Source organism: Hyaena hyaena, unplaced genomic scaffold (genome assembly GCF_003009895.1).
Source record: "Hyaena hyaena isolate Hyena2069 unplaced genomic scaffold, ASM300989v1 scaffold_37, whole genome shotgun sequence".
NCBI lineage: Eukaryota > Metazoa > Chordata > Mammalia > Carnivora > Hyaenidae > Hyaena > Hyaena hyaena.
In genome coordinates this window covers 1,999,399-2,022,608 of record NW_024080669.1, presented here as the reverse complement: position 1 = coordinate 2,022,608, position 23,210 = coordinate 1,999,399, and the positions used below count along the sequence as shown (strand labels likewise).

Here is a 23,210-nt window from a genome sequence, read left to right as displayed (position 1 = left end):
AATCTCTAGAATTTTGTCTTTGCTCTTTAGATGGGAAGGTTGATGTCATGTCCCTTTACATTTCTTCACAGACACTGGATTGTAATGTAGGAACTACGTTTACAACTTTGCCGTAGCCGAGTCTTAAAGGCAGGGAATAAGCCCTTCAATTTTTCCAAAATTGTGGCATTCCATGAACACGGCAACTCTCAATTTCTTCCATCAGCATATTTTGCAGCTTTCAGCATACAAATCTTGCACATTTTTTGTTATACCTATTTCTTTGGGGGTTGGGACAAAGGTGGTGTGTTCAGCAATAAGTATCTGAGTTTCTCTTTTAGGTCTTCTGATTTATCAGTGTTTTGTACTTCTTAGCATACAAATTCCGTTCATATTGTTAGTTAGGTTCATTCCTAAGTAAACTTACTTTCTGGGCATGTTCAGCTTATTTGAACATCTGATATCCCACCACTTCCATGTATCACAGACTAACATCTCTCTCCAAATGACTATCATCTTCGTTCTGTTTAGGCAGTGAGAACTGAAAAACTGAAATGAAGATGGCAGGGCATTATCCACACTGGATGAGGGTGCCCTCAGGGGCTTACAGTAGTAGTGCTGCGGTCTTCATGCCTCACCATGTGGATTACTGTAGTAACACGTTCTTAAATGCAAGAATTCCTCAACACACACACACATGTGGAGTTCCAGTGGGCTTTTATTGAGATAAATTATAACAAAAACCAAGATTTTATCAACCACTTTTTTTCAACCTTATAAACTCAGCAGAGACTCTGGTCCATATACGTGTACGTTCAACATAACACATCCCAACAAAAACAGAACCCCACTGGAACATTTGCCAATTAACAGAAAGCCAATTTTCCCTTTCCCCAAATGTTTTCAAAATTTTGAGTCCCCACTGTTCACTTCTCAGTGGAACTGGTCCCTTGTGGCTAGGGACATTGGAATTCCATCCCATTTTTACTGAACAAAAAATTTTTTTTTCAAGTTTTAGTTTTGTTTCAAAAAGGGAAGCGACTTTGTTTTCTCCAGGCACCCCTCCCACACAACCACTGGTTAAAATACAGCAGCCTGTATCTTCATAACCCAGCCCCTACCCCCTCCCTTGCCCTGCCCAGTATTGTCTACTGGAGAATTTAAACACACTTCCGCTGGAATCTGTCAGCTGTGGAGGGGCAGAGTCCAGGTGCCAGGCTAGCTCCCTCTAACCTCATGGACTGTTATAACCTTTAGACACTTAACTCTTTACCCCAAAGATGAGTTTTTAGACCAGAGATTTTTTTTTGAGAGTCTTAAAAAAACAATTCTTAAGGATATAACATAGGATACAAACTCACCAAAGTCCACTTAATTCCACCTAAAAGTTGACTGACTTCAGCTTCCAAGAAGCCAAAAATTTTGCTTGACAAGGGTATTTTGTCAGAAAATGATTTCACAGTAACAACTTTTAAGATACACAGAACGTTGAAAAAAGTAGCAAATTAAAATAACATGGCTTAATTCCCTCCCAAATGATTTCATCTTTTTTTACTCATCTATAAGGTCAGGAGTGTGGCTAAAGGCCAATGAGGTCATGAGCTTCCAAAGTGTTTCTAAATCCTTAGTGCAGACACCCTCCCTTTTGGGGCATAGTAACCTCCCTCCCACCCCTATTAAAAAAAAAAAAAAGAAAGAAAAAAAAATAAAGTGATCAGAATGAGATGTTTTGATTCCAACAAATTTACACTCAAGGCTTTGTGCTGAATTGTCTGGCTCGGACCCAAGCGTGATGTCATCAAACACAAAGCACAGGAAAGATGCTCCCATCTCATTCTGAAAACAAATACTGAGAACCAACTGCACCCCCCCCCCCCCCGGCAGCCATGGGCACCCACCCATATTATGATGCTGGGACGAACTTGAAAATAATTTAGAGACGTATTTAGATTTCCTTCTCCCTTACTTCTTTCCATGGAAGATCATTTTAGAGTAAGTTTATTCCATTCCCAAAGGAAAGCCAAGAAAGTTTCTCCATCAGAATGCACGGGAAGAGAAACACAAAACATAGGCCCAGAGGCATCAAGGTGTGTAACAGTTCATAAACCGTTACACAACTACCACCACAGGCCAAACCATGAGTTGGACATAATTTAAATATTAAAAATAGGGAAGTTTCATTCAAATGAACCACTGGGAGAAAAAAAATCACCATTACTTCAGACACCCAATATTGGAAAGAACACAAAAACAATTTCCAATAATGACGCTCCTTAATAGTGAGGGGGACATAAAAAAAAAAAAAAAAAAAAAAAAAGACTAGGCTTTGACCTAGTCCTTAGAGCATCTTTCCATTTAACAATTCCTATTCAAGAGTCAAGCACCAAAACTGGACAGCTGCCTCTGCAAGACTGTGTCCAATAGTGGTGTCCCAGATAGTTTAAGTGCCACTCCTCATCAGAGGCTATACTTCAGTAATACTTTCAGTTAAGTCTGTGCTTTAAGAGGGACCCACAGGCATGTGGCACCAGGCACAGTCTGAGGATGGCAAAGGAGACTGTGCGGTTTGTTGTCACCCACTCTCTCCAGCGAGATACCAATTTGCATTTACAAGCCTTTCTTGCTTTTCTCTGTAATGAATGATCCCTCTTATCTCGCCAGAGGAGGGGAGAGAGAGAGAGCTGCATCAGTACAAGGATAAGATTTTTTGGTCAAAAGTTGATGCCTTCTAAATTCCCTCCCCCCACCCCTCCCTGGAAGAAAGTTATTCCTTAATTAGGGTTTGTATTTAGTAACAACATTGGCTAGATAGATCATAGCTTGGATACCAAATATTCGAGCTTATTCGTTTTGGGATTTGTACTGTGCAGCTCTTGCTACAGTTTTTTAAGGAGTTAGGGCTCTGTCTGATCAGGAGGCATCTGCAGGATTTTGAGCCTAAGGAATTTTGGGTGAGTCACAAATGGTTTTGCTTAGAACTAGGCAAGAGTCAAAAAAAAGCAACTTTGAATAACTGATTTCTTTACCCAGATGAGTTAAGCATGAAAGCATATGCAGGATTTATCTTGTAATATTTTAGGGTTTTGAAAAAATGCAGTATGGAAATCAAATTTTTCTCGTATTATTTTTTTGCTTTTTTTTTTAAAACCCTAGATGCCTCCTGACTGACCTAGTACACTGGGTTTAAAGGGAATTAAAAACATTAAAAAAAAAAGTTCACTGGTTTTGATTCATCTCACTCCTTTTGCCTGGAGATCAGGCCAAACATCAAGCATGTTGGGAGGGGCACAATTTAAAGCAACACTATCGACTGAAAAGCATTTGCCAGCAATTTACAATGCAAAATGACAGATAATTCTTGTCACAAAGCAAGAGAATGGTAAGCAGCTTTCTGCAGCATGAAAGTTAACAGCTCTCAGGAGTTGCCCATTCCTGGAAGTGTATGTAGCAAGGTGGGCGGAGGGCAACACACTTACACGGTACAGGAAGTGATCCACAGAAAGTAAGCTCCAGAACTGCTAACGTTACCCAAAGCTGGTACTGGCTAGTATTCTGAAATGCAAATCCATGCTTTGTACATACACTGCCACTCAACTGAATTCCCACACTGCAAGGGAGATTTAATCTTTGTCCCCTTTTGCTGAGCTTGAAAAGTTCCTCAAACTTTTTTTAAAAAGGGGGAAGAAGCAAAATCAGAGAGAGCTTCTCAAAAATAGCATCTTGAATCATAGGTTTATGAAGTTTCCCCGCTCTCTCTCGCAGGCATTCTCCAAAGGTGTCAGATGATACAGTGTGGCAGCAAACAGTGAATCCCAGACTTCTGGGTGCCTCTTCCAACACAGGGTCCCCACAGAGGTCTGCTCTCTACAGCAAGAGGCCAAAGCACTTTTAGAATTTAGTGTTGCGGAAAACTGAGCCCCTCTCATCTTTAGCTGCTCCCATAATCACTCTAATCCCCTTAATCCCAGCAACCTTCATCCAAAAAAAAAATATATATATATGTATATATATATATATGAACCCAGAAAAAAACTTATTTACAAAGTTTATACAAGTATACACACCCAATTTTCTATGGGACACGCTCTGCCACAGAGGAAAGAGGGTCAAGGCTCTGACATGTCTACACATCAAGTGCCATAACTGCTAATGGAAGCGTATGGAAACCAGTCTTTAGTGTTCTGCTGTAGAGCACAAAGGCGTGTCATACGGCTCCTGCAATGATAGACTGCTCTTTCCTTTGGGAGCGATGATGTTGGAATCTACTCAGCCCAGAAGAAATTTTTACTTGGGATTGTTTTTTTTTTTTTTTAAATACATGTATTTACAGTGCGGATGAACTGCAGTTGCATATCAACTCCTCCACATAAAGAAAAAGAAAATGGTGTTTAACATTCCTAGTATGTTTCATCTTCCAGCCCTGGGCTTGAGTATTGGGGAAAAAGGGAAGAGAGAGACTTCAACTTGAAACCAAAAAGAAAAGACAAAAAATTTTTAAAAGATAGGAAAAAGAAAAAAAGCAAAGAATTACTATGTTGATTCCTTGGGCTGTGTCTAAAAGATGATATTCTGAATGGTCTCATAGCATAAGGCACTTCGCACAAATAAGTAATAAGCTCTTCAGGCTTAAAAAACGGATGAGTAATTAGGGAGAAGTTGAAATGCACTCAAGAGTCAGCTGTTGGAGAATTTTGAAATCGTAGACAAGCTTGTGTGTTCATCAAGATTCTTCTCTTTTTAGGGTTTCTCCCCTTCTCTTCTCTCTCCTCCTTCCTTGTCCCCCTGCCCCAGAAAACATTTTTTAAAAACCAGCAGTTAGTGCAACTAATGTTCAGTCAGCACACAGTGCAAACAAGTGGAACAAAAAAGGTAAATTCCTTCTTTTCAGCTTTTTCTCTTCACCAGTTAAAAAGAAAAAAATGTCTGAGCTCTTTTAAGTCTTCATAGTTCCAAAACAATAGAAGATGAAAAACCCACAAAGAGAAGAGCATCCCCCCCAAACGATGTGTCACAGATCCAAACGAGCCTTCTGTAGTTTGTCAAAGCCTAAAGAAAGGAAGAAACCTAAAATTAACCTTTGTGAAAGCAATATGAACGAGGGTACCTACTTTTTCATAATCTCCATCCCAAATGCTCTCTCTGTAGTGGCCTCTACTGAGCCTTTGCCTCCCACAGAATCCATTTGGGATTCAGGAATTTCTGCTAGGCATCCCAGAGATAGAATGAGAGCCTGAAGCTCTGGTATCCAAAACAATTAAATCCAGATTTTTTTTTTTTTAACCATCCATGAATTCAACAGCCTGCTGGTACACCAGCAAACACTGTCTACTTTTAGGTTTGCCTAAGGGTTTTGTGTTTGACATTTAAATTTGGGGCGGGAGGAGATAAACTATAAGTGAAGAGAGGATCTTAGAAACTTAAAACCAACAGGTAAAATGTTTATTGCTAATTTGGAAACAATCATCTCTCAAATCAGATTTTCCTTAGAAAAAAACTGCAAAATAGCCTATATTCCTTTATGTTGAGCCTTCTTTTGAGCATTACTATTAGAGCCTGATAGTCAGGAAACAATGAAATGAAAGGGTAGTACAGGAAACCACAGTGGGCAGTTAAGATAAGACAATTATCCTCATAACCTGATCACACATGTGGCAATGAGGCACTGCAGGTAATTTAACCTGATATATTATGGGGGCGCCTGGGTGGCTCAGTCAGTTAAGAGGCTAACTTCAGCCCAGGTCATGATCTCAAGGATTTGGTTCATGAGTTTGAGCCCTGAATCATGCTCTGTGCTGACAGCTCGGAGACTAGAACCTGCTTCAGATTCTGTTGTGTGTATCAATCTCTCTCTGCCCCTCCCTGCTCACGTGTGCGCTCTCAAAAATAAACATAAAAAAAAAATTTAACCTGATTTATTAAGGTGCCCAGTAGAAATTAAGATTGATGCTAACAACAGAGAGATGACTGAGTGATAAAGACAAAAAATATTTTCATATTCAAACTGCTGAAAAAGATTCTTCACTTTCATTATTCTGGAAGCATGGACTTAAGTACTGCTCTTGTACCACATCACACAGGAAGACTACATTCAAGAACTGCATTTATAGATTGTCTAATGAGACCACAACTTCAGCCAAGCAAGAAGTCCCAGTTTGTTTATGCCAACTGGGGGTTTACCCTATCACTGTGATTACATGTGGTGCAACATCGTATTTTCCCCAGGAAAGAGGACTTTGGTTTCCTTCTTTTCTTTAGACATTACACTCGCTTAGCTACTGTTCTGGCAGGTACGCACATGCTTGTTAAGGTTTCTCATCTTCTACGGGCTCGCTGTGGTATTCTGCCACATACAGGCTCTTGTCAATGTTGCTTGGGATCGGTTTAATTTCTGTTCCCAGCTGCTCCTCAATACTTTTCAGGTTGAAGCGGTCATCATATGTGATCAAGTTGATGGCTAAGCCAAGATGACCAAAGCGACCTAAAGAAAAACAGTTTTTAATTTAAAAAACCGAGTTAAATATGAGAATCAATGCGGGTGTGCAAGTCTATTAGTGGCAAAACTATACAGGATTGTTTTTCTTTACTGCTACTGTATACGAAACCAATTATGGACTCATACACACATTACAGCTTCGTTTCACGCCCCTAAGTAGTACCTTCATTTACCTTTTTCAAATGACAAAACAGAGGCCCATTTATATCAAAAGTTGCCAAAACATATAAATAGTACAGCTTGCAGCACCTAATGAGAAGTGCACCTCCCATTTGTGAATTTTCTCTCAATTTAAGCATATAGTAAAGTTATTTCAACTGTTCTCAAACGCTCTATAATAGAAAGAAATCAGTCTTAAATATCAAACAACTAAATCAGTTTTAATTCACTGTTCTCATTGCTACTATACTCTATTTCATAAAAGAACAGAATTTAGTGATTACACTTCTCAAAACACCTCCGTGAAGAACATCTTCCTTTTCCTCACCTGATCTTCCAATACGATGGAGATAGGTCTCTGCCAGCTTTGGGAAGTCAAAGTTTATTACCACATTCACAGCTTGTATATCAATACCTCGGGTAAACAAATCTTAAGAAAGAAAGAAAGAAATCTCCATTATATCTTTCAATTTAAGCACGTTTCTTGGTACCACAATACACCTTAACATGTATCTCTAGTGCAATATTAAGTTTTATTCACTTCATTAGGTATTTTAAATGCATTTGCAAATTACTAGCATTATCTTTCCCACACACTATCATAAATAACTTTACGTTAACAAGTTACCTTTCCTAAGTCCCATAAAATTTTCTGAAATGGTGTAAGGTAACTGCAAATGTAGGAAGAGATCAGAATGACTGTTAAGCTACAAACTCATAAAGGAGTCTCAGGAATAACCAGTAATTTTCTTTTAGTATTTAATCCAAGGTTAAATAGATTAACCAAGAATACTTTGAAGAGATAATCCATTAAAGGTAATTATTTATACTTTTAGAATTCATTCATCTCTTTCTACTAAGTGATTTGCAAGTCTGAGGTAAGCGCAAGGCCACTCCTCCTCTTTTGTTACACAATTACTATGCTAATTTAAGCTATGAAAACTACAAGTAGAAACAATTACAATAGACTAATAACTAGGTTTTAGGGCTATCAGTTCCACATTCCAAAATAATCCACAATGGTGACTAGTGTTTCTGAAACACTGCTTTGAATTTGTAACTCATTATTTTAAATTGCCTCTGAATAAAATGTAGGGCTGACATACAAAGTCCTCCACCCTCCACATGTTGATCCTAACACATCTTCACAAACCTTCCTCTCCACCAAATTCATCCACTTAGCCTTCCTTAAACCCATCTTCTTGAAGCCCTCTAAGGTTCATGTTTTATACCAGCCCCCTAACTTAAAACTCCTCTGCAAGTCTAAAACTTATCTAGGTTAGAAAGCCAGTTAATATTATATCTCTTCTCAGATTACCACAGCTAATTCCCTGTCCTATGAAAATTTAGGAATTTTTACTACACATGCCTCACATTTGCAATTTAACTTTGCCCACTTATAGACCCATCCCAAAGCCTGTTTTAATAAAGTTTTACTGCCACAGGACCATGCCCATGTGTGTCAGCAAAGAGCCTGATGTGGGGCTTGAACTCACAACTGCGAGATCATGACCTGAGCCGAAGTCTGACGTTTAACTGACTGAGCCACCCAAGCACCCCTTATCTGGCATTTTAAGAAAAAGGTTGCAGGGCTTGCCTTAGACTCTTAATGTTGTTTATTCTTTTTTTTTTTTAAATCTCTGAGTAAAGCACTGCTCCTTGAAGAGTAATACTTTGCATGTATTTATTTATACACTTTGTACACGTTATTCAGTACTTACTGACATATTAAACACTCTTCTGTTTTCTGTCTGCACATTCTGAATTTGCTTAACAACTCAACATTTCACCAATGAACAAGTTTCTTTTCTAGATTATAGGTTCCCAAGTGCAGGGAGTGTGTGTATAGATTTGAAAAAAAAAAAAAAAAAATTTTTTTAAAGTATGTTTATTTTTGAGAGAGCGTGAAAGGTAGAGTGAGCAGGGAAGGAACAGAGAGAGAGGGAGACACAGAATCCGAAGCAAGGCTCCAAGGTCTGAGCTGTCAGCACGGAGTCTGATGTGGGGCTTGAACTCACGAACTGCAAGTTCATGACCTGAGCCAAAGCTGGAGTCTTAACCAACTGAGCCACCTAGGCGCCCCTGATTTGAAAATTTTTAATCGTGGTAGAATACACATAAAATTGAGAGGAGTAATATTTTTTTCAGTACCAACTAAATACCTGGCAGAATACTGGTTAAATATCAAAAACTATTTTTGAATTAACAAATAAAACATATTTGTTCAGAATTTGGATTAAAGTTTTCTCATTTACAGATTTTTAAAAAAGGCATAAAAGAAACGTTAAGACTTGTCCAAGGTCGTATGATTACAGGCTAAAAAGGGCAGGACTCGAACCCTAATCTTAAATTCTTAAAGTCCACGCTTTGGATTCTGTGTCTCCCTCCCTCTCTGCCCCTCTGCCACTCATGCTCACGCATGCGAGTGCTCTCTCTCTCAAAAATAAACGTTAAAAAAAAATTAAATAAAAAAATTCTAGAAGTCTGAGATCTTTTCCATTAAATCAGATATTTTATATTTGAATACTTCAATATAAACGTTAAAACTGATCAAGTAAACATATATGTATTAATTCACACCTGTTACTAACTATCCTTTCAGATAGAAGACAGAGAAAAAGATAAACTGGAAGCACCCAGGATACCTGATAGTCCTTTTTCGGTTTTTGTAAATTAGCAAGTTCAATAGTCTGTTAGTAAAAATGTGGAGTTTATTTCTACAGCAGCATGTAAAAAAACCCCAAATTGTAAACTACTCTACATTTTGATCTGGATGGTAGTTATATGCGTGTGTACATATGCAAAAATTCACTGAAAAGATATCCTTATAACAATTACTGTATTTCTCTGTGTACATATGCCTCAATTAAAAAAAAAAATCCTTGGGGCACTTGGGTGGCTCTGTCAGTTAAGCGTCAGCTCAGGTAATGATCTCATGGTTTGTGGGGTGAGGCCCCGCATCGGGCTCTGTGCTGACAGCTCGGAGCCTGGAGCCTGCTCCAGATTCTGAGTCTCCCTCTCTGTCTGCCCCTCCCCCGCTCATACTCTATGTCTCTCAAAAATAAACAAAACATTAAAAAAAAAAATCTTTTTTTAAATCCAGGTTCTTCTCTCCTCCAAGAAGCCTAGTTTAGATGATTAATCTCGTACCAATACTATGATTTTATTTCCAGTGTAGAGATGGGAGGATAGTCAATCCATTTGCTCTGTCTGATCTGAATTGAATGTCCACCTGCCTCCCCAGTTTGTTTTTCTTCACGTTCAGGAAACCAAATATACACCAAAATACAGACTAATCTGTTTCTGGCAAAAAAAAATTAAAAGACTACAGTAAATAATTTCCAAAACATGGTTTCTTAATGTTAATTTATTTTGCATGTACTATGTATCTCATTCCTGTATGCTAAAATTATTCAGAAAATACACAAATTCCCAAACTTCTTAAAAGACAAAGATGAGGTATGAGTGCCAACAAGTGTTCTGTTGTTTCAGATAAGGAGAAAAATAACAGGTAAAAGAAACACTTACCAGTGCAAACAAGATTGCGGCATAAGCCATTTCGGAAATCATGAAATACACGATTTCGATGTTCCTAAAAACAAAGCAATGCATTTGGTTTGTTTAAATCTCACACACACAACTCTAAAATTCCCATCGTTAATTTCTCCTATCCAAACAATTTAGTATACCCCAAATTTACACAAATGAGAGGAGCCAATTCAAAACTCTTAAGTTAAAAACAAAAGATAGAGAAGTTACCACAAATTAGTTTCCCACAAAAATTAATAAGCAACTAAAACATATTTATGCATATCTTCATGTAGCATTTATCTAAACTCTTAAGAATATTTTCATCTTTTTTTGCTGGATTTTAAATGGCAATTTTCACCATATTTTTATGTATCTATTTTTCAAATGTTTCAAACAGAAGATGACAAAAGTTTAGCTTGATCTAAACATCTACTATTTGTCTTTTTAGTAATCTGTATGCAAAAATAAAAATTAACTTTTCAATTAAAATACAAAAATGAAAATCCATGCATAAGGACTCTAACAAAAGTGACAAATCTAACATCTGTTAAACTCGTCTTTCCTTTCTTTCAAAGCAACATTTTTCTGTTGGAAATCTTTTCTACACCTTAATACATTCATTTCCTGTGACAATTTCTAACATTAGGATCTGTATGATGATATCTGATCCATTATCAAGCTTCTTTGAAAACCATATGTGAGCTGATTAACTTAAGCTCTATCTACAGAAACTGCTTTTCACAAAATTGCACGTTCTATTAGTGCACGCATACACGCACATCTTATTTTTATAGTGTTGAATTTCTTTTAACTGTTAAAAGAAGTTCTGAAATTCAGAGATTGTATCCTTAAGTGAAGAAAAAAACATACGGGCAGAGGTACATAAATTAAAAATCTAGAGCAGTGTTATCCAGTAGAACTTTCTGCAATGATATAACTGTTCTATATCTGTACTTTCTAAAACTGTAGCTGATAGTCACATAACATGGCGCTTAAAATGTGGTTAGTGTGACAGAGGAACTAAATTTTAAACTTTAATTTTAACTCCATTAAATTGCCACAAGTGACTAGTCGTTACTGTACTAAACAGTACAAATCTGCATTACCTGGAGAAGAAAGGGAGCAAAATTTCATACTTGTATCATGCACAACAGTTTACAGAGTACTTATTTATAAACTACCTCCACCTTCCTAACAACCTCGTGAGTTAAGAGTGTGCACACCCGTTTTATAGTCAGAAAAGTGAACCATGGAGGTCACAATGAAAGGTTACTTGCCTACTAAGGAATAATTTATTCTTATGTTTAGGGCATATGGAGGAGCATTAAAACAAAAAACAGAATCTGAGAAATACTTAGAAAAAGATTTTAAAAATCCGCACACAGGTTCTTGTTTTATACTTACCTGCCTCATTTTAGCATGGATATAGAAGCAAGAATAACCCAGTTGAGAAATCTTCTTGGCTAGCAATTCAACTCGCTGAGAGGAGTTACAGAAAATGATCGACTGGTTTATCTGAAGCTAAGTACAAGAGAAAAAGACATGAGAAAGAAAAACAAAAACCTGCATTTTATTTTGCCAAATCTTGAACAGTGACTGACAGATGTTAAAAACATGGTCTAAGACTTAGACCCTCATGATACAAAAGATGTAAAATTGCAAAAACTGTAAATACTACATTCATTTACTTAATAATTACAGATCATTTATAAGTTTTGTCGAACAGTATGCTTAATAAGAGCCACATAAATACCAACAAGATTAAAACACATTCAATTCTCATTATTTGCAGTAATCATGTTCTATAAAGTTGCCACAAACACTGAAAATGTGGAAAAAAACAAAAAATACTCAACACACGAATACAGAACTACTGCTCCTAGGAGAGAGGGACGATTAGGTTCCTGTGAGCCTCTAGTTGATTTTTCATCAATCCATCAACAGATAATCTTGTCTTATGTGTGTTACTATTCAAAGACCCCTTATTTACTCATGGCCAACAACACTAACTCACGCCTGCTGCACAAAGTTTTATCCAATACACATTTCCTCTGCAAGGCACATCAGTCTTCTTGTGCCTAGGAGCAATGGACAGCACTAAGCTTAGGAGCCATTTTAAACCATGAAACAAACAAAAACAAAAAAAAAAGCATAAAAATGCAAAAAATGTGGCATTAACGTGGCACAGACTAGGAGAAAGACGTCTGTGAGAGCTGAAGGAAGCACATGAGTATTGATTGTAGGGTCACAAATACTGGCAAGTAGCCAAATTTGCAATTACAGAATACGCAAATAATGAGGAGCAACTATAATTAAGGTCAAATTATTTTAGGATTTAATTAAAAGTGTCTTTGACATCATACTGTATCAACTTCAGATCAACAACCAAAACTACCTTTTAAGAAAAAGCTGTGGACGGTTTTTACACTGAAAATGGTGGGAAAAGACTCAACTGTTTAACTGGGGTTAAATAATGGGTAATATTCAGTAGCTGAAGCCTATTACTTACCCTGGAGAAAAGTGTATTGAGGCAGTGTACTTTTTGGCGCTCAGTTACATAAGCATAGTACTGGGTTACTCCCTTCAAAGTTAGTTCCTCCATCAGGTTAATCTCATAGGGTTTCTGCAAATGGGAATTCTGAAAAAAAGAAGTCATATAATTCAATGAAAGCAGAGTAGATCTCTGGAACTCAAAATATATCCTATATTTTTCTGATAAACTACTGCTTAAAAGGGATGGCAGATCTCTTCAAAGTTTACATAATCTATGATGGAAGAAACAAGTTTACCATATAACGGAAGGTCTAACATTCAGGTATGTAGTTAAATTCCCATTTTGTGCTTTGTATATAGGATTACACTATAATCGATTTATCCAGTTATTAATGATCATATGTCACCCTGACACCAAATGCGATGCGAATAAAGAATGTAACCAAATTACTATTATGGTTAAAAAAAAAAAAATCAGTTAATTTAGGCACAACAAACCTTAACTGATTAGCTGACAAAAAAGCCAAAAACCTGAAACAATCAGCATTACGCAAAAACTGATTACAGGATGTAATCATGAATAAACTTATCTTTATGGGCAACAGAATGGCACCACTTCCATGTACAGATTTCTACTCACCATGAATTTCTGTACACTAAGAGGGAAAGTAGCTGAATATAATAAAATCTGTCTGTTTTTAGGTAGCGTGAGAATAATATCCTCCATTATCTGCACAAAATCCTGTGACAGCAACTTATCTGCCTGCAGTACAAAGAAAAGACAATTTCAAAAACAATTCGTGTTTAAGGTCTTTGGTTAATAAGGCATCACCCAAGAGCATTCATCTAATATTCTGACTGTAAACAGTAAGTTCTTGAACAACACTGTCCAGTCCAATGGCACCAAAACATATTCCCAGTGATTCAGAAAGGGGAAAATCTGTAATACCGTATTCTGGACAGGCAAAAAAAAACCCTAGACAGATATAATCCTTGTTCCTGTAACAGAATTTTAACTTAGAGAGAGCCAGAGGAAAAAAATGTGCACGTGTGGGAGGGAAAGAGGGAAAATCCCAAGCAGGATCTGTGCTCAGTGCAGAGCCCCACTTGGGGCTAAGTCTCACTGTGAGATCATGACCCGAGCTGAAATCAAGAGTCGGATGCTGAGCCACCTAAGCACCCCCCATAACAGAATTTTAATGTGATTTCCATGAGAGACAGTACATGGTCGAGACTACAATCTGTAGAGTCAAACTACCTGGGTTGAAACCTAGTCTCTTCACTTTTTAGCTATGTTGGCAGGTTATTTACACTCAATACTTCAGTTTCTACAACTTTAAAATTACGAATTTCATTTACTGTTAACTGCTTTATAGGATACCTACCTTACACGGTTGGTGTAAAAAGTAAATGAAAAAACATCTTCAGCACTTATTGCTACTAAGTAATCACTAATACACTACTAAGTATTAGTAGTCACTAATAAACATTCTCTCTCAAAGACAGAAAACCTGTCTGAATTAAACTACAACAATCTGATCTAGTTATCTAAAATACAAACAGGAAAGCAACTTTATTTCAAAAACATGAACACTGATACACTTTACGTACAAAAACATTGCCAGATCCCAAAAATGTAGAGCCGAGAAAGTTCTTAAAAGGCACTTACAACCTGAAGAGATAACACATATACCAGGGATGAAAAACCAAACAGCACAAAGTAGGACATAGTAGGGTGCCTGGGTAGCTCAGTCAATTGAGTGTCTTGACTCTGGATTTCACGGTTTGTGAGACTGAGCCCTGCATGGAGCCTGCTTGGGATTCTGGCTCGCTCGTTCTCAAAATAAATAAACAAACTTAAAAAAAAAAAGACCTACTAAATGACGAGTTAGACACATTACTTGCTTTTTAAGACATATTACTGATTGGAAAGAGACTTAGAATGAACTTGGCTTTGAAGTATTCAGTAATTCCTTTCCTTGGAAAAATAAAAAAACTCAAACTATCTGGCATATCTAAGAAAAAGATGCAAGGCTGAACTATTCCTGTAAATACCTATCATCTATTCCCTCTAAAGGGCTAAACATGTTTTATAAGTAAATTAGTTTGAACTGACAAGAGTCATGCATTTATTAAAGGTTCACAAACACAAAGAGCTTTTGCTTCATTCACTGGCAGTTATAAACAAAGCACAGAATAGTACTTTCCAAATGAAGAGACATTACCTCATCCAATACTATCATCTGGACATGATCAACTTTTGCTACTCCTTTCTTAATAAGATCCAGGATTCTTCCAGGGGTAGCTATCACCACGTGCACTATACAAGATTAGAAAATACGTATTCTCATTAATTTTAGCTTGGGCAAACAGGATACAATTAAGGTTTATCATATATATTTTCTCAGAAACACTGTTGTAAAAGTAGGAATAATCCAAACAGGCAAAGATTTGTTTTAGGATAAGGATTTTCATTTCATCTTAGGTCGGCCAGAGAATACTTGTTTCACTTCTACTGGGGTGAGCTAACAGATTCCCAAATCACCTGCTCCAAATAAGGGGTGTACTTGTCTTAAAACAATCCCCAAAGAATAACAAAGGCATACTAGGCTTTTGATACAGTGGCTCTCCTCTAATCTAGAGCAATGGCCTTCAGAAGATTATTATAAAGATAAAATGAGACAATGATTTTAAATAACTGTGCAGCATGAAGCACATAGTAATTTACCAGATGATAACCATACATAAAATTCGGACTCAAACTTTATAGATAATTTTATATAAGGTGATCTCACGCTTGACGTTTTGTCACCTCTTTTCACTCAATGTATCATGGAGAACTCAATGAAAATGAATACAGTTCAGCTTCGTTTTTTAATAGCTTTGTGGAATTCCATTCAGACTATACCCCAATGTATTTAGCCAATCTTTGCTAACATTTAGGATATTCCAATTTTTTAGTACTACAAACCATACTATACTAACCTAATACTGCGTTTGCCTATTTCTTCAGGAAAGATTCTTGAATTTATAATTTCAAATTTATAATGACAAACTGCTCACCATAAAGACTGTAACAATTTATACTTCCACACTACAAGATAAACTCTTTCTTCTCAAACTTTTGTTATTATTTACTACTATTTCTTAGTCTTGCCAATGGATAGGCACAGTATCAATGTGCTGTTTTCATTTACATTTAAAAAAATTACCAGGAAGGCTGAATATCCTTTCCGTTACTATTAATGTATGTTTTCTTTCTTGAATGAAATGGTCATTTCCTTTAGTCATTTTTGTACTACAATGTTTCTGGTCCTTAATTCTCAAAAACAATTTTTATTAAGTTTAAAAGGAAACACCTGTGTCTGTAATTACACTCAGAGAGCCAGGCCACCTTATATCATTCATTTCCTACCTGTGTCATCAAGCCTCATTATGTCATCCCGTAAATTGGTTCCTCCTGTGGTTGCCATCACTTTGGCCCCTCCCATGTGTTTGCTGACCTGGATGCAAATTTGACTGACCTGTAGAGCAAGTTCTCTAGTGGGAACAATCACCATTGCTGGAAAACAGGAAAAAAGAAACATATTTTAAGAGTTTAATAAGCTATAAAAATATTGCCCCTTACAGTCTAGATACTCAGGACATTTTAGAAAATTGAATAATAGGCCTGATTCTAAAAAGTTAAGTATGTAAATCTCCTTTACAAAAAAAAAAAAAAAAGAACCTATTACAGTATTCCAGATCTAGACTTTTCCTCAGCAACACTGCTATATAAACCTGGTACTCCTTAGTTACAAACCTTTAAAGGGTTCTTTGAATTGGTAACCATTAGCCCAAAGTTTATTAATATTTCAGTAAAAGATTCACTTAATCTAAACACCTAAACAGAAAATTCCTGCTGCCCAGGTTCTATTTAAATAACATGAAAAGTAGGTAAAGTGAAGATGGGAGAAATGATCATTATAGATTAAGATCAATTTATGAAAATTTAAGAAAAAGTTTTAGAGGTCAAAATTTATGGGGTGCCTGGGTGGCTTAGTCACTGAAGTGTCTGACTTGGGCTCAGGTCACGTTCTCATGGCTAGTGAGTTTGAGCCCAGCTGTGCTGACAGCTCAGAGCCGGAAGCCTGCTTCAGATTCTGTGTCTCCCCCTCTCCCTACACCTTCCCCACTTGCACACAGTCTCTCTTCAAAATAAACTTAAAGAAAAATAATTTAACTCTTATTAGCTTACTCTGCATACAACTATGGAAATTTGTTTCTTCTCTACTTCCTAAGCTCTTAAAATTCCAAAACCACAATGCTTTATAGAAGAAAAAGTTCATGAGCTCTTGCAGACACAAAGGTGCCACAGGAAATAACTCCGTTCCACAGTTTCTAAGTAGCAATGTCAGGTAACTTCTCATGATCTTAGCTTTCCTACCTATAAGGCAATAATATCTATTTCGCCTATTTCACCCAAATGTTATCAAAAATGTGTAATACGTAAAACTCCTCTGAAAACTAGAAATCTTTTCAAAAGATGGGTATTTTATAAGACAACTGGTCTTCAAGCTGTGAAAAGATAAGTATATACCAACTCTAGACTATATGAATTCTGACTAAAAATAATGGCAGTATCTTACATATAGCTCAAGGTGCAAACTGCAATTTTTAAACAAACAACCAACTGGGGTACCTGGGTGGCTCAGTCGAGCCTCTGGCTCTTGATGTCTGCTCAGGTCATGATCTCACATTTCATGAGTTTCGAGCCCCCTCCCTGGGCTGTGTGTAGGCAGTGCAGAGCCTGCTCGTGATTTGCTCTTTCTGTTCCTTCCCAGTTTGTGCTCTCAAAATAAATAAACAAACTTAAAATAAAAAAAAAAAACAACACTAACCTTGTATATTGTCCTTCTTCAGGTCTAGCCGTTCAAGTAAGGGAATGAGGTAGGCACCGCTCTTGCCTGTTCCATTTTTTGCTCTAGCTAAGATATCCCTACCAGATAAAGCAATGGGAATGCTCTCCTCCTAAGAGACAAGAAAATGGAAATTACTCATGAATAAAAGTAACACATAAGGAAATTATTCTCTAAAATGCACTGAAGGTATACTTCTTTCGTACAGCTTTAAAGTGTCCCACATTTGCATTTTACAATACGCAGAGGTAAATTACCAGCCAACATCACCAACATTATCAAACAACATTTACTAGAACTGCTTATAGTATATTAAACTGTATCCCAATGTAATAAAGACTATATATGTGAGTTTGCATGTGTAAGAATGTGTATGCCTAAGGAAGCTGGGATCTAAACAAAGAAAACAAATGAAAAGGAGGAACCTGGGCTGACACACAAGACTTGATTAAACAGATAAAGCAAAGGACATTTCACAATTAAAAACTGGAAAAGTGGTACAAACAATACAAAGGTAAGACTACGTTTTGAGACTAGGAAGCCGACTTAAATTAACCACAATGAAAAACTATGGCGTGGACAGCCTATCCTTGAAAACAATGGGAATCAGCTGGAAAAGTTTAACTTTAGGTCCTATCTGATTTTATTACATAAGTTCACAATGTCAACGTAACACATGCAACTTTTCTGTCCTGAAGTGCTCAACTGGAGGCCCAATTCTATTCCAGTTATCTCCATCCATGGTCACATCAGAGACTGACTTCTCATTTTCACACTTAGCTTACTTTGTCAAGTCTACTTTGTAGGTAACATTCCGTATTAAGACAAATTACCTAAATAGCAAAGGCTTCCCTCAAATTACTAAAAATTAAATATACATATACGGAGAGAAATTTAAGAAGGAAAATTTAAGAAGGAAATTAAAAGAAGATATAAAACAGGGAGGAGCAGAACACTTCCATTTCTAACACTAAAAATTTTAATTTCTAAAACCAAAAAATTCCTCTCTTCCTATTACCAGCATTAAGCAGTTTGCTTATCACACTAAAGCAGGTCAAAGAAAAAAATCCTTGGCTTTGATCCTTTGGTCTTAATCTCCTACTTTGAGTCAACTGTTAATCTTCAGTTGCTCTAGAGGCCTATTACCTCCACGGTTTCATTTTCTTCTGTTTGTTTGTTTGTTTAAGTAATCTCTACCTCCAGCGAAGGGCTTGAACTCACAACCACGAAATCAAGAGATCCATACTTCTCCAACTGAGCCAGTCACGTGCCCCATCTTCTATAGTTTTTAAGTAGGCTACTTGCACATTACTCAGTTCTAGAGCAGAATAAAAGGTTAGGTGGTCTCCAAGGGTCTCCCAATGACTTCTGAGCCAGGTTCTTCACTTATATTATTATTTTGTTTAAGTAGACTTCAGACCCAGAGCTGAGTCCAACACGGGGCTTGAACTCATGACCCTAAGATCAAGACATGAGCTGAGATCAAGAGCTGACAGAGCCACCCCAGCACCCTTGTAGTTAAGTTCTTCCAAAGAATAAAACTTTTGAATAAAGTGAGGCAGGTTAGAGTTACCTTAGGTGTATCCTAATTCCCATTTTGGGTTCACCTTTTAACCTGGATTAAGGCCACTGACTTCTGTTCCCCTGCACTCTCTGGTAGGGGTTTATGCTCTATAGAAACTGCTTAAAGTACTTTTTTTTTGGAAACAAAGTAAGCTAGTCTTTAAAATGCACATATATTTGCCCCATATAGTGGCCATTATGATTAGCAGGCAGGGAATTCAGCACATCCACACCGTCTCTTAACACTGTTTCTTAACAAGATTAGTTAATATGAAGAAAGAGAATTCAAGTCAGGCTCAGACAGCTTTGAAACCCAAGAGGAAATCATGAGAGCTACCAGGGAGAAAAGAAAGAAGGAACAAGCTAAAAACTTTAAAAACTTACTGTGTGCTAGACACTCAGATACTTTGTTATTTAGATCCTTTCAAGTTAGGTACTTTTTGTTTTATAATGAAAACATCTCCACACAGAAACTTGTACATGAATGTTTACAGCAGCATTATTCAAAATAGCTAACAGTGGGGGAAAAGAACCCTATCAACTAATAAACCAAATGTAGTATAGCCATACAATGGAAGTATTATTCACCAATACAAAGGCAACGACTAATATATGCTATAACATGAACCCTAAAAAATGCTAAGTCAAGGGGCACCTGGGTGGCTTAGTCGGTTAAGTGTCAGACTTTGGTCATGATCTCATGGTTTGTGGGTTCGAGCCCTGCATTGGGCTCTGTGCTGACAGCTAGCTCAGAGCCTGGAGCCTGTTTCGGATTCTGTGTCTCCCTCTCTCTGACCCTCCCCTGCTCACGCTGTCTCTCTCAAAAATAAATAAAACATTTAAAAAAATGCCAAGTCAAAGAAGCCACTCACAAAAAAACCACATATGGTAGGATTCCATTTAGATGAAATGTTCAGAATAGGCAAATAAACAGAGACAGAAAGTAGATTAGCGGTTGGTTAGGGCTAGGGGAAAATAAAGGGAGATTGCTAAAGTTTCTTTTTGAGGTGATAAAAATGTTCTACAACTGATTGTTAATAACAGGTGCACAACTGTGAATATACTAAAAACCACTGAATTGTATGCTTTAAATGTGTGAATTGTGATATGGGATTTGTATCTTAATCAAGTTACCAAAAAACCATAACAACCCCACAATCTGAGGTCTGATTCTGCCACCTTACTTCTCCAAGTCCATGTTCCACTATAAGGTTTAGGGACTCATCCACTAAGTATTTTGTTGTGTTTTGGTTACCCTAGGATCCATTTCCCCTTTCCCAGTAGCACTCTAACTTCCATGTAAGGAATTACATCTCCCCACCCCCACCAGATAGTCTAGCCAACCTTCTCAGCCAAACAGGAGACATCAACTAAGGTCTGGCCAGCTCCATGATCCCTTTTAAGAATTTAAATTGTTAAAGTACATCTTATAACAATTTGTAGCTTTCTAAGCCCTTCACAGCTGCCTCAGTTCTTGGTCTATTCCAAGTATGTTTCTCCAGACTTTTCTCACTCTTGTGACCTCCTTTGATATTCTTTCAATAAATTCCCCTTTGATCAAGTTAGCCCAAGTTGGTTTCTGTTGCCTACAACCAAAGGACAATATACTTCCCAATTTCCTAGTACTGAGAGGCATTTGACAAAGTGTCTTACCTAAAAAAAGCTGAAAATTGCCCAGTTAGCTGCTTCTGGAGTAGCTGCTTCTTTTTACCTCCTAGTGCCAGAGGACCTTAAGAATATTAATTTCGGGGCGCCTGGGTGGCTTAGTCGGTTAAGCGTCCGACTTTCACTTAGGTCATGATCTCGCAGTTTGTGGGTTCGAGCCCCGCGTCGGGCTCTGTGCTGACTGCCAGCTCAGAGCCTGGAGCCTATTTCAGAGTCTGTATCTCCCTCTCTCTCTGACCCTCCCCTGCTCATACTGTCTCTCTCTCTCTCTCCCCTAGAAATAAATAAAAATAATAAAAAAAAAAAGAATATTAATTTCAGGGGAAAAGATAGTATGACTATGGTGGAGAAGATAGCAATGGATGTCATAGGTATCTACTGCTACCCAGAAAAAGAGAATATGAAAGATAATAATTTCAAAAATATCTCTAACTTAAGGAACATACCCCAATTTTACCACAGAGAAAATGCTTTTAAAGACTTTTCTACAAATTTAGGAAAAAATTCCTAGAGTCATAAGAAATCCACGTTAGCAAGAGGAATGATTTGCAAAGGATTAAGAATGCTGTAATTCTTAGCTATCAACAAAAAACTATTCTTATTAGACCTGGCTAACAAAATATTTTCTCAAAAGAGTTGAGAAATTTTGTTGCCAGCAATAAGGAACTTCCACGTTTCCTTCAATAATGTACTACTTGCCATTTCATCATTATCTTATCTAAAAAGTCTCCAAAGGTGATACACAGGGTCTGGAAGCAGTAAGAGCTATCATTTTCAAACATCTCAAAGTTAATAGTTGACCCTTGAACGAGAGAATTATAGGCACTGACCCCCTACCCCTCACCCCGCCACATCATGGCATAGTGTTTTGACTCTTCTACAATTACTAACAGCCTGCTGTTGACTGGAATCCTTATTGGTAAGGAAAACAGTCCATTAACACATTTTGTATGTTCTATGTAAATAAATAATAAAGCTAGAGAAAAGAAAGTATTAAGAAATTCCTACGAAAAATACATTTACAGTCTGTATAAGTGGATCCATGCAGTTCAAACCTTTGTTGTTCAAGAGTTGACTCTGTAAGGCTTCACGATGTTAAGCAGAATAAAACAGTGGATTCTTAGGCCTTCCAAAGAAGTCTGTGCTCCTATAAAGCTATGCTGTTAGAATGGCATAGATATGCTAGCTCTGGGGGATAGCATTCGGAACTAGATCTAGAGTCACAGATGGTTGCACCAAAGAAAGACGTGTGGAAGCAATCTGTAGTATATATGGCTCCAGCCTGTCAGGAATGGAATGTGTATTACATATTTTGAAGATGTAATTTTAAGTGCTTCACTGTCCAATAATCTTATAGCCAACAAAATTTCACTACATCTTAAAAAAGATTCAAATGCAGATGACACCCATCTGATCAAAAAGGTTTTTGTCTTTGGGGAAATAATGTCTGGACAACACTGTAAAACCAAGTACTATAGAAAACCTTAAAAACAACTGGAAAACAAGAGAGAAAAAGTAGGTAAGAACAAAACAAACAGAAGGCAGCCAGGCATGAGGTTAAATAGAGGGTTTCTAAATTTCTTTGTTTCAAAATCTTTTTACGGTTTGTTAAACTGAATAATTCTAAGGACCATCTTTTATTTTCCACAGATTCTCAGGCAAAATAAGTGAAGAAAAAGAAAATGTGAATGGTGGTCCCGAGCATCTAAAATAATACTCTGTATTTGTACACTGCTTTGCTATGTCAAAATATTTTGTTTACAAATTGCATTTGATTCTCACAAAAACCCTGTGAGGAAGATTACTTATTTTTACTTTATAGAAAAAGCTAGATGTGAAACTGGTTATGTGGCTAGAGAGAAAACTGCCTGTATATTATATTAATACTTAGATGCAAACAACAAAGTCAATTTTAGGCGTGCCTTGGTGGCTCAGTCTGTTAAGTATCCAACTCCCGATTTTGGCTCAGGTCATAATCTCATGGTTTGTGAGACTGAGCCCTGCATCAGGTTCTACACAAATAGCGCAGAGCCTGCTAGGGATTCTTTCTCTCCCTTTCTCCCCACCCCAAAATAAATACATAATTTAAAAAAATACAAAGTCAATTTTAAGTTATAATACAAAGGTGGGAAACAGAGCCAGCAAGGATCCATTAAGAAATAGGTCTCCTAGTGGCACCTGGGTGGCTCAGTCAGTTAAGCGTCCGACTTCGGCTCAGGTCATGATCTCACGGTTCCTGGGTTTGGGCCCCGCGTCGGGTTCTGTGCTGACAGCTAGCTCAGAGCCTGGAGCCCGTCTTCGGATTCTGGGTCTCCTTCTCTCTCTGACCCTCCCCTGCTCATGCTGCCTCTCTCTCTCAAAAATAAATAAAACTTAAAAAAAAAGAAAAAAAAAAAGGAAAAAGAAACAGGTCTCCTAGGCGGGGCACC

The 23,210-nt window shown here is 37.3% G+C and overlaps 1 protein-coding gene across 4 annotated transcripts in view; it reads right to left on the bottom strand.

Annotated features, from left to right (window-relative positions):
* Positions 1 to 3,123: 3,123 nt before the first annotated feature.
* DDX6 (DEAD-box helicase 6) overlaps positions 3,124 to 23,210 on the bottom strand; it is a 33,184-nt gene continuing 13,097 nt past the window's right edge. For all 4 annotated transcript variants that reach the window (XM_039229322.1, XM_039229321.1, XM_039229323.1 and 1 more), the window contains exons 5-14: positions 17,536 to 17,665; positions 16,071 to 16,217; positions 14,881 to 14,975; positions 13,296 to 13,418; positions 12,672 to 12,800; positions 11,567 to 11,683; positions 10,160 to 10,223; positions 6,960 to 7,061; positions 6,275 to 6,457; positions 3,124 to 5,025 (exon numbers count right to left, since the gene is read on the bottom strand). In XM_039229322.1, coding sequence (XP_039085253.1) covers positions 6,282 to 6,457; positions 6,960 to 7,061; positions 10,160 to 10,223; positions 11,567 to 11,683; positions 12,672 to 12,800; positions 13,296 to 13,418; positions 14,881 to 14,975; positions 16,071 to 16,217; positions 17,536 to 17,665 — 1,083 coding nt within the window. In that variant the 3' untranslated portion in view covers positions 3,124 to 5,025; positions 6,275 to 6,281. The remainder of the gene's footprint in view (positions 5,026 to 6,274; positions 6,458 to 6,959; positions 7,062 to 10,159; positions 10,224 to 11,566; positions 11,684 to 12,671; positions 12,801 to 13,295; positions 13,419 to 14,880; positions 14,976 to 16,070; positions 16,218 to 17,535; positions 17,666 to 23,210) is intronic.